The sequence below is a fragment of the Pholcus phalangioides genome, unplaced genomic scaffold, assembly GCF_987345545.1.
Source record: "Pholcus phalangioides strain wild (caught in Gottingen) unplaced genomic scaffold, Ppha-v1.0 ptg000015l_1, whole genome shotgun sequence".
NCBI classification, from domain to species: domain Eukaryota; kingdom Metazoa; phylum Arthropoda; class Arachnida; order Araneae; family Pholcidae; genus Pholcus; species Pholcus phalangioides.
In genome coordinates, this window is record NW_028301608.1 from 46,760,944 (window position 1) to 46,771,944 (window position 11,001).

Below are 11,001 nucleotides of genomic sequence, written 5' to 3' on the forward strand. Positions count from 1 at the left end.
AAACAATTCTCGCATCACTCTAGCATTCCATAATCATTTATAATGTATATGAAAGCATACTATATATATGAAATGCTGTATTGTATTCTAAAATTGTATACTTGCTCACAGATTCAGAATTATTTCGATATAGTTATCAACCTTTCCCCCCCCCCTTTTTTTTTGTTTGTTTGTTCTGTCCTTGAAATTACAAATACAAATACGACGCCACAACAGGCAAATTGCCCAACGAGGTGGCTGACTTAAGAACATCATGGATCCCCGAGCCATTTTTTGGACCCCGTCCTCTGCGGAACTTCTAACGAATTGGTACATGTTGGAGTGTATGTGTGTACGTATAGTCAACCTGACGTGAAGTTTGTTTGTGTGCAATGCTTGTTATGTGTTGCTGGTGCTGCCGTCTGCCACCAATTTTTTCTAACTATGGGTGAAGTGTAATGATTGAATAATTGTATTGTTGTAGGCCTGTTATTTGCTAAGAGTTTTTACTGTAAAACAAATATCTTCAGCCATAGAAAAAGGCACTTGTTGACTGCGTGGCCCGTTTAACTAACTAACTTTCATTTAACTCAAAGATCAGAATATAAGACGATCATCACTAAATATAAGATCATTAATTCTTCTCTATGATGTGGTCTAAATCTCTACAAACTACATAGAATCTATCTCAGTAAATTTTATGCGTATTTAGTACGTAGAAAAATCTTCTAACATTTAACTTCTCAAGAATTAAACATACTTAAATATCTGTGATTACGCACAAGTACAACGGCTCACTGGAATATTTTAAATTTGATGTGGTGATTTTGTTGAATATCATGAAACCTCATATCAATGATTTAACTAAAAAAAACTGTTGTTAATTTTTCTATAGGATTACTAAATTTCAAATACAAAAATGCATCTCCTGGAGAAATGTTAAGTAAAAATAGAGATAGCAGCTAAAACTAACATGCACTAGTATCACAAATTACTTGTCTCTGTCGATGACAGGTAACGCTTCTACACTATCGGTGAACTCGCCTTCCACTGGGACATTTATTTGAAATTTGGGACATTTGTCACAACCGTAGTTTAAACTCACCATGTCAATGTTTGACGTTTACAGCTGCGGTTCCCAAATACGTTCAGTCGTGGATCACCCCCCCCCCTCACCCCCAAGAAATATTTTACATAAAAATGACGTTAATCTTTCTTTTCTCTCTTTCAAACCGAGCAAAACTCAAGTCTATCGCAATGGACAATTTACTACCTAGAAAAAAAGAAATATTGGTGTCTGTCATGGACCCCTACTTTTAGTTGTAGATCCCACAGAAGTCTTGGTGTCTGCCGTGGACCACAATTTTTAGTCGTGAATCCCCCCGGAAATCTTCATGTCTGCCATGGACTCCCCATTTATAGCAGCAGAAACTACAGGCAGCTAACAGTAAAAATGTTCTCGAACAATAGAGAACATTCTATCCAGTACTACTACTACTACTTAACCGTGCATGCACATCGTACACATTCCTGTACGGAATTTCTAACGAATCGGTACATGCCGGAATGTGTGTTCTGAGTGTATGTGTGGCCCTAACGTATCTATGTTGTCAAAGCACGCTTGTTTCGTGTTCATATGCTGCTTGAAAATGCTTTAATTTTTCATGTTATGTCAGTATCGTATGGTTGGTTTGCCTGCTCCCTGCGGAGAGACTTTTTTCAAATGGGAGATCGGCTCGCATTCGCGCCTCGAAGCTGGAAAACAGCAGAAAACCAACTTCAGCCGGCCACCACTGTGCCTCTATCCAGTGCTGCTCAATGTGATGTGATAGTGATGCCATCTAATGGACCGCAAAGAACTAAAACTACATTTCGTACTCCTATCGAGAGATATCACCACAATTACAATTTTTGCCAAATCATAGCAATATTACTGCTGCAGTCTACCAACGTTACAGAAGTGCTTTGGACGTTAATTTAATTAAAACTTTTCTTTTTAAGTGATTTTTTAAAATTATTTATTTTAATTTCAACTTAGCAATTGTTTTTTTTAATAATTCTGCAAATTAAATCGTGGACCCCCCCCCCACCCTCAGACAAAAAGCCATGGACTCGTCGGGGTCCAGGCACTCTGAATTGGGAACTGCTTGTTTACAGCATTTCTACACGTATGTAGTAACCAAATTTGGAATTCTATATTGATTGGGGTCATTCAAGTATTACGTCAGCATCGAGAATGGTTTCGGATTTGCGGACTTTTGTTGACAAGTGGGGAGGGGGGGGGGGGGTTTGAAAGTTGCTTACGTCATCCATCATCCTTTTTTTGAAGATATGAAATATTCTAAACTGCTGACGAAACTTTTCTGCCAAGGGCGTGTAACATTGTTTTGCTGACGTTTGCTGACGGGGGGGGGGGGGGTGTCAAAAATGGCTAATCATCTGCTGACGTAATACTTGAATGTCCCCTTACCTTATATAAAAATTCTATGAATGAGTTAAAAACCCCCAAGCATATAATTATAATCAAAATTAAGTATTTTTTACTTTAATATCAGTATTTTTACTTCTATTATTTTTGTTCTAATTGTACGTAATTTTTATTTGAATTATTAAGTATTTTTATTGTACAAACATTTTAAATATAAAAACCATCAAATCATCATAAAAACAAAATAGAAATAGTAAAATATTCAATTCAATATCAATTACAGTTTAAATAGCAATATTTAGTATTTTACCGCAAAATCCAAAAAATTGCGGTATAAATACATTAAAAACGAAATATAAAGCAGGTTTGAAATTGGCGCCTAAAAAATTTTACTGATCATAATGGAACTTGTGCTGTCATCTGTTGACGAATTTGAGCATCTCTAGTTCCAACAATCACCGCTAGATGTTAGCAGCAGTACTGCATCTGAGTAGAGATAGCGACATGAAACTATTCCGAAAATAATTAAATTTACTGCGATAGGCCTGAAATTTTACCATTCTAAAACCTGAGAATTTTTACTAAATTAACAAAGCATCAGAGAAAAAAAAATATGTGAATTGGATGTGATAATTTTCCGCGGGACGTATGGTTATACCTAAATGACTGAGATGACCATACGTCCCGTATTTCCTGGGACAGTCCCGGTATTTTCTGTTTTTTTGGCTGTCCCGACTTTTTGGCAAAAGTGTCCCGGTTTTTCCCGTATTTTGCACGAAGCCTACTTGAAGTTTTATTCTTTATTGAAGTCAAAGATTGAAATTATTTTTCAACTTATAAATTATATTCTGATAATTACAAGTATAAATGAGAATATTACTCTCCCACATTTGTCTTAGTGAACGTTTGTTTTCGTGGAATTAATTTTAATCCACTGCAATTAGCAGTAATGCCGCATTTTCCGCCATTGTGATTTTTCTTATTTCAACAATATTTGGCAACTTTGTTCGGTTTTGACGTCATTTTTGGCGATAATTGGCGACGTCCCGTATTTTCCCGTATTTCTCTCCAGGAAGTATGGTCACTTTATAAATGACAGATCGTCTGCGCTCCTCCAGAGTTTCTTCCTGAACTGAGCTCTTTGTTTACCCTCCTCGGAATGAAATAGTGTAATTCGTACTAAAGAGAAAGATGGATTTGAGAAAGATGAAGAATGAAGACAAATTAAGCCTTTGCCGCTGGTATTACAGAGGTATGGCAATTATCCCGAGTGTAATTATGTATTATAATTGTTGAATAATTTCACGTATTCAATATCCATAGTTTTCACTCCGTCTAATTTGAAATTATCACAAATAAACATCAGTTACAAGCTTGGCTTCCTTTACTTTAGTTTTGAAATCGGGAAAAATTTCATTTTATCGTGGCTAATTTATCAATTCATGGTAATATGTTTCCGTGGCTATAGGGGGGTCATTCAAGTATTACGTCAGCATCGATGAGGGAGGGGTTTCCGATTTGATGACAAATGGGGGGGGGGGCGGGGTGTTAGACGATGCTTACATCATCAACCGCCCTTTATGAAATGAATGAAGAATATGAAATATTCTTAATGGCATCTAACGCGCCAAAAACAAGTAAAAACTTGCGCTAGTTTGTGGGCACCTGAACTAACATTCCCCCTATTGATAAGCAGGGCCGTCTTAAGAGCATCATGGGCCCCCGAGCCAAGTGGTTTTCTTGAGGCCCTACCTTTTAAATTCTAGAAAATTTCAACTGGATCTCATTTTTGTGAGGCCCCTCTTCTCCCGAGGTCCCCCGGACCATGCCCGGGTGGACCCCATGCGTTAAGACGGCATTATTGATAAGTACCTTTCAGAGCCACTTCAGTGATCTCTAAATGTTTCGCAGATCTAAGTGATCTAGAACTGTGTCACGCATCATTCAAGTGATCCGTAATTATGCCACGGATCGCTAAAGTAATCTGGGAATGGGCCGTGGGTAATTCGATTGATGTAGAACCTCACTGGGTGCCTCTTAAGTACTCTAAAACTGTGCCACATGTCACTCAAGGGATCTCTAAATGTGCCGCAAATCGGGTAAATGTTCTGGAACTATGACACGGGTCACTTAAGTGATCTGCAAATGTGCCATGGGCCATTGCAATTCCATTAAAAAGTTGAGGACAGACCCCCTAAAAGAGTTGGCTGTGTTAAAATTAATTATTGTTGGTTGCTAAAGAGGCTCCTATATAAATGAAGGAATGGCATATTGCAGATTAAGCATCGGAACAATGATTTATAGCTTTCAAAACAAGACCCTTTGAATAATGAACCCCCAACCAATCACGTACCTCCAATACTACTTGCTATACTAGAAAGCTTTGTATAATTTCCAGTCGGCTGAGGCGATCTACCTATATACACATGTGTAACCACACACCACAAAAACCACAGACACAATTTATACAATACAAAGATTAGCACAAGAGAAAGACATAGACCAAAACAACCAAATGCACACACGCACTATTCAGATCTTAGAAACTTGTTCTGTCTGCCCTAAAGTTTAATAAGAATCTGTAATTATACATTAAAGCAACAGAAAATTAATTTATTTTGAGTTACGATCACTACATGTTTTCAACAAAGATATGCAATCTGCTCACTCTGTGGGATGTATCTCAAGTTGTTCCGTTTGACACAACGTTAGGCAGGACCGCAGCTGGCGCCCCGGGCTCTGGACCAGAGAAGGCGTAAATTTCACCCTTTAACCTTTTCTTCAACATTACAAGGGGGAAAATGTACTCCTGTCCCTACTGATCAAGCAACTTAAACATGCTTAAGGCAACTCGGACCTTAAGCATGAGTTAATGAGAGTTTTTTGGGCTACTTGGTTCAGACACCAGCCTTTTTACGGGTACTCTAGACTTTTAGATATAAACCGCCGTACATGTATTTATTTGTAGTTGCATAGACTGCTCAGTTTATTCAATAAAATAAAGAAATCATTCGACTTGATGAAATTCGTTTTTTCAGGTGGCTTTTTCCTGCTTCCGTTCCTGTGGTTTGTCAATGCGCTTTGGTTTTTCAAGGAAGCGTTCAATAAACCTCCGTTTGAAGAGCAAAAAATGATCAGAACATGTAAGTTGATCATCAGTAAGAGATAGTTGTGCATTACATTTTTATTTGTATGAAAAATAATACATCTTCAATTATGCAGTGTATTTGGAATAAGCCTTTGTCAAAAAAATAAATAAAACTTCTGGTTATAGTACATCCCGCTTATATCATTTTCCAAAAACTGTCCGTGCACATAGTGAGGCAATCACAAGGTATGGAAGTGCATAATAGGGATTAGTGACAAAAAAATTGTACTGTTTTTTTCTTCACTGCACATACTCAAGAAGCGAGATAAAGAAGGGAAAGAGGCCACTCAATGAAGTGCGGGAGTCAAACAAACATGTTTGTTTTCACTTTGATCTGTTGATTTTCACTACCTGCTGATTGGTTTGTTTCTCCCTTTTTTTTTTTTCTTTCTTGTGTGGAGGGATCATCATCGCACCCTTACATTTCAGAATCCCTCCAACCATTTTCTCTATCCCCCTCCTCTTTTACAATGTTCGTACATCTCTTCCACCCCTATGCAATTTTTTCTTGGAATTCAATCGTAGAACTCGTACGTCTTTGCTCCACTGTGAGCGCAGCCTAAGAGTCTGCAGTACTATATAAGTATACTAAATAAGTCGTACTAAGCAGGAAAATTTTCTAAGTGGGACTGTATATTTGTGTAATCGAATTCCAAGCAATACCGTAAAGAACTGTACACCGTACAAACTGAAGTTTTGATCTGATCCTGATCTAAGCAATATTCGAGTTTTTGGATGCAGTGCGTACGTGCTAACTCCTGCAGCTCTAAGAAAGAAACTGGATGAATGTAAAATTCAATGAAGAAAAGAAGGCCATCATCACTTACAACATAGACGACCCGATCGATGATGCAACTGTGAAAGATTTCTCTTCTCAGGACAGTCCTGGTTTCCAACGAAGAAGAAAAGTCGCGAAATCGGCCATGCCACACCAGAACGATGGAGATCCAAAAGAGAAACAAAACAGCCGATCTGGTATCCTGACCCTGAAGCCTATTTGGCAATGGCTGCCTGGCAAGAAACACTTGACTACAACGATATTCAATTGTTTTCGAAAGAGGAACAGCAACCCTGGAAGCAAACCATGGATGAAGAGATGAAATGCATGATCAAGAACGACCTGGGGACTCTGGAGGAAATTCCTAGAGGAAAGCAAGCAATCTCACGCAAGTGGGTCTGCAGAAAGAAACGTGATGGCAAGCACAAAGCTCTGCTTGTAGCTCGCGGCTTCATGCAGAGAGAAGGTCTACTAAACCAGACATGCACCTCGTCCATATTCCTCTGCGGAACTTCTAACGAATTGGTACATGTTGGAATGTGTGTGTATGTATAGTGAACCTTTTCGTGAATTTTGTTTCTGTGTGATACTTGTTATGTGTAGTGCTGCCATCTGCAATCAATTTTTTAAACTGAGTTTTTCCTCAACTCATAGTGAAGTGTAATGAATGAATAATTATACCGTTGTAGGCCTGTTGCTCTCTGCGGCGAGACTTTTTAACTGGGAGATCGGCTCGCATTCGCGTCTCGAAGTTGGGAACCGCAGAAAACCAACTTCAGCGGATCACCACTGCGGCAAAGAGGACTGAATTGCAACGAGACATATTCACTAGTCATCGATATCTCGGCTTTGCGACTTGTACTTGTGGTGATACTTCAAAGAAATCTACAAGTGTTTGTATTAGATGTGAAAACCTCTTTCTTGAACGGCGACTTACATGAAGTAATGTACATGAACCAACCTCAGGGATACGGCGGTGACAGTGACCGGAAGTTCAAGCTGAAGAAAAGTCTCTACGGATTGAAACGGAGTCCACGTCAATGGTATCAGAAATTTATCAACTTCTCGTGTTTCTTAACTTGCAAAACATGAATTTCCACTTCTTTTTAATACTACAATTTACAGCTCTGTTTTTGATATTCAAATGTTCACAAAAATATTCTCACATACAAAGAGAAGTGTATCTGTCAATCCTTATTATTCAATAATTCGGTTTTTTAAAAATTTAAGACTGAATCTCATTAGTGTCTGAACTTTTCTCATGCATTGTATTCAACGATTTCATTAATACACATATAGATAGATTATATTTTTCATCGAAATAACGAAAAGGTACCCCAAAAAATGCACATCCAATCCCTTAGCTCGTTAAGATAGCCTTGCCTGCAGTGAGAGAAAATGAACTGTCAGAATTTTACTTTCTATCACGTGATGCTTGACGGACAAGAGACAAGGCAAATACCCAAAGCCTCATACAGACCCAGTGTTCATCTATGTCTTTAGAATGTGTGCTATTTTTGAGAAAAATTTCTTGTTTATCAAGACCATATTCTGAACAATTTTCTAATTATTGCTCGTCTTGCGAGACATCGCTCATATATCAAGCGAAAATTTGTTAAGAATTTGTACCTGTAAACCGAAATTCCACTGTATTTGTTTCTAAGGAATATTATCGTGTATTGATTTTTCTTTTCAGATGTAATACGCTCTGGAATAGGAGCCAGCATATGGGCAAGTGTATTGATTGCGTGGATCGTTGTTTTCCAGTTGTACAGAGCCGATTGGGGAGAGACTGCTGATTCAATCTCTTTCATCATCCCGACTGGCATACCATGATTATTTTTTTCTTCTATCGTCTGTGTTATCATCCATTCATTTAAAAAAATACTCTGATTTTGTGACCAGTTTTATACTGTGATTATTTATTTGTGTTAGCTTCGAAACTCGTGATATATTCTGATCATCAATTTCTATATACAGTATCTAATAAAAAAATTTGCTTATTTGTATTGCCTGTTGTTTATATGCAAAGAATAATTATTATTATTTGAATAAAAAAAACGAAGTATAGATGTTAGCTGGTAAAGAATTTATTATTCTAATGAAAATGCTATCTGAAATTAGTACCATGTTCTATATTCCGCTTAGCCACTGTGTAAACGTTAAACGTGTCTCTAACCAGAAGCGGATTTATGGTTTCACCGCCTGTGGGCTATAGAAATTTCTTCTCCCTTTATCTATTTTTCTTAACCAACCATTCCTCAAATTTACTATCTCAGGTTATAGCCCGGTTAACCCCCCCCCCCCGGTCATTATTCCTCTGTCTATAACATCACTCTTTTTGTCGCTCACATACTTTTACACTCTCTCGGTCACTTCCATTCTTACAAACACTCTAGGTCACTTTTGGTTGCTCACTCAATATTGGCCTGGTTTCTTGCTCTGGTCATATTTTTTTGATCACTCCCATGCAGGGTCGTAGCGAGGGGGCAGCAATTTTGGGTGGGAACAAAGAACACCGTTATAAAATTATCTAATTTTAAAGTTGTGGGGGGTGGCAAAAATCCTAGTTATAGGCATGCTCCCATATTTAAATACTATTTTAATCACTAGCATGCTCACACTTATTTTGGTGAGTGCTTGCACATTCTTTGCATCACCCTTTAGGTTTACTCATTCACTGTCTCTCGCTCTCTATGTCACTCGTTTAGTCACTTACATGCTCGCAATGACAGTGTTGATCTCTAGACAGAAGCGAATTTATAGTTTTGCCACACTGATCCCGTTCTACTCTGTTTCTCGACCACTTTTTCATCTAATTTGTTGCCCCTCCTAGATTTTTTCCCACTGAGCCCCATAAATATGCCTGTGTCTCACTTAGAAGTACCATTTTTGAAGTTTGTCCACTCGTCAGAATTTCTAGCAACTTGTAACAATCGGTAACTTGTGCCATGTGTGGCCCTAACGTATTTATGTTGTCAGAATTATGACTGTTTTGTGTTACACCAATGCTGCCTTCCATATTTGAAAATGGTTAATGTTTGAATTTTTATGTTATGTGCAAAGTGGTGGCCACAAACGACGCGCCGACATGGAGAAAACATTGGGAACGCTGAACGTTGTTGGTCGCCCCGTATATACGGGACTTATACGTGCTTACACAGATGAGGGAGGATGCATTGCATTGTTTTTTCAGTAATTATTGGAGGGGGCTCAGCCCCCTTACAAAACTTATTGGAGGGGGTTCAAATGGCCTCACCCCCTAGGTTCCGACACCCCCCCCCCCCCCCTAGGTACGATGACGACCTCTACCTGGCTGAGTATCATCCTACCAATTTATGTATTCTCAGAAATCTTAGTGCATTAGATCTGATCATCATGGACCCCCGACCTACCTCGGCCTATAGGCCCATTCAATTAGACAGCCTTTGGCTGGGATCATTTGCGGGCCCTTAGACCAAGATTTCTGACAGGGTCTTAAAAATTGGACAGTTAATTTCAGGCCCCCATGGTTGGTTGTTTTGTACCAGGTACAAAACATTTTCTCCTCCAAGGTGCAAGTCGTCTACCGTCATTGCGCAATTTACTACTATTTTAACCAGATAAAGTGAGCTGTTCAAGAAGTATACGTGTAGGGTTATCAGCAGGGCCGTCTTAGGAGCTTCCCAGATCCCCGGGCAAAGTTATTTTTGATTTTTCTGAGACCCTCCCCCCTAAGATGACTAGAAATTCCTGCTTACCAGATACGAAAATCTTAACTGAATGTCATGAGGTTCCCCTCCAATGAACCTGAGGCCCGGGTGGGGCCATGCGTTAAGACGGCACTGGTTAGCAAACGTACTAACTTATATGAGGACATGTCCTCATTTTTTGCCATTTCAAGTGTCATCATGCTGCTTTTTTTTAAACTTCTCCCTTTTGTCCTCACATTTTCAGGATTCTATAGATTTTTTCTTTCCACAAAAAAATTGCATTGTTTGAAGTAAAAAATTTGTTCACTGGGGGGGGGGGGGAGGCATGATGATGATGACAATTCATACATATACATTAGGGACTGGTATTAGATCAGTTAGCTCCACCTTTGACGTATCTCCGCCCATGTTTCTGACACATCATAGGCGGAGATTGGCTAGGAAGTCTGGGGGGGGCACGATGATGATGATGTCAATTCATATATACATTAGATCAGTCAACTCCACCTTTGACTCTGGGGGGGGGGGCAATGCCCCCACCCACGCCATCCCCCGTATCTCCGCCATGTAACACATATTCCCACTCTGAGGAAAAAAAGAGCTGTTTTTTTACCCTTAATCAAAAAATAAAAGTGCTCCACCGCCCCAAAAAATAGAAGAATACTGAGGGCATTTACCACTGGCAGGCTCGAGAGGAAATCTCCATCTATGTGGGACCTATTTTTGGTGTCCCCGATCTCTTAAAGGAAGTACAGGAGTACATACTGCCCCCCGACCACGTTATTTATTTTCTGACAAAATCTTCCCCCCCCCCCTTTCAACTCGGATTTTGTGCCGCTCCTACAGCAACGGCCGCATTGTCCAAGAGCCATGGGCCCCCCCCCCCACAAGGGCGAGGCTGACAGGGCTCTAGCCTTTGGGTCAGGAACAATTCTCATAATTTTTTTTGCTCTTTTACGCTACAAATTATCTATAG

At 39.3% G+C, this 11,001-nt stretch overlaps 1 protein-coding gene across 1 annotated transcript; it reads left to right on the forward strand.

The window, feature by feature from the left end:
* The first annotated feature begins 3,530 nt into the window (after nt 1–3,530).
* pen-2 (presenilin enhancer, gamma-secretase subunit) lies at nt 3,531–8,338 on the forward strand. Its single transcript, XM_089243635.1, has 3 exons — nt 3,531–3,659; nt 5,446–5,550; nt 8,030–8,338. Exons 1-3 carry the CDS (start codon nt 3,599–3,601, stop codon nt 8,167–8,169), a joined length of 306 nt encoding a protein of 101 aa, XP_089099761.1. The 5' UTR covers nt 3,531–3,598; the 3' UTR covers nt 8,170–8,338.
* The last annotated feature ends 2,663 nt before the right edge of the window (nt 8,339–11,001 follow it).

Coding starts and splice junctions, on each gene's coding strand:
- pen-2 (XM_089243635.1), top strand. CDS start 3,599: ATGGATTTGAGAAAGATGAAGAATGAAGACAAATTAAGCCTTTGCCGC. Junction 3,660..5,445: donor TTGCCGCTGGTATTACAGAG/GTATGGCAATTA, acceptor TCGTTTTTTCAG/GTGGCTTTTTCCTGCTTCCG. Junction 5,551..8,029: donor GCAAAAAATGATCAGAACAT/GTAAGTTGATCA, acceptor TTTTCTTTTCAG/ATGTAATACGCTCTGGAATA.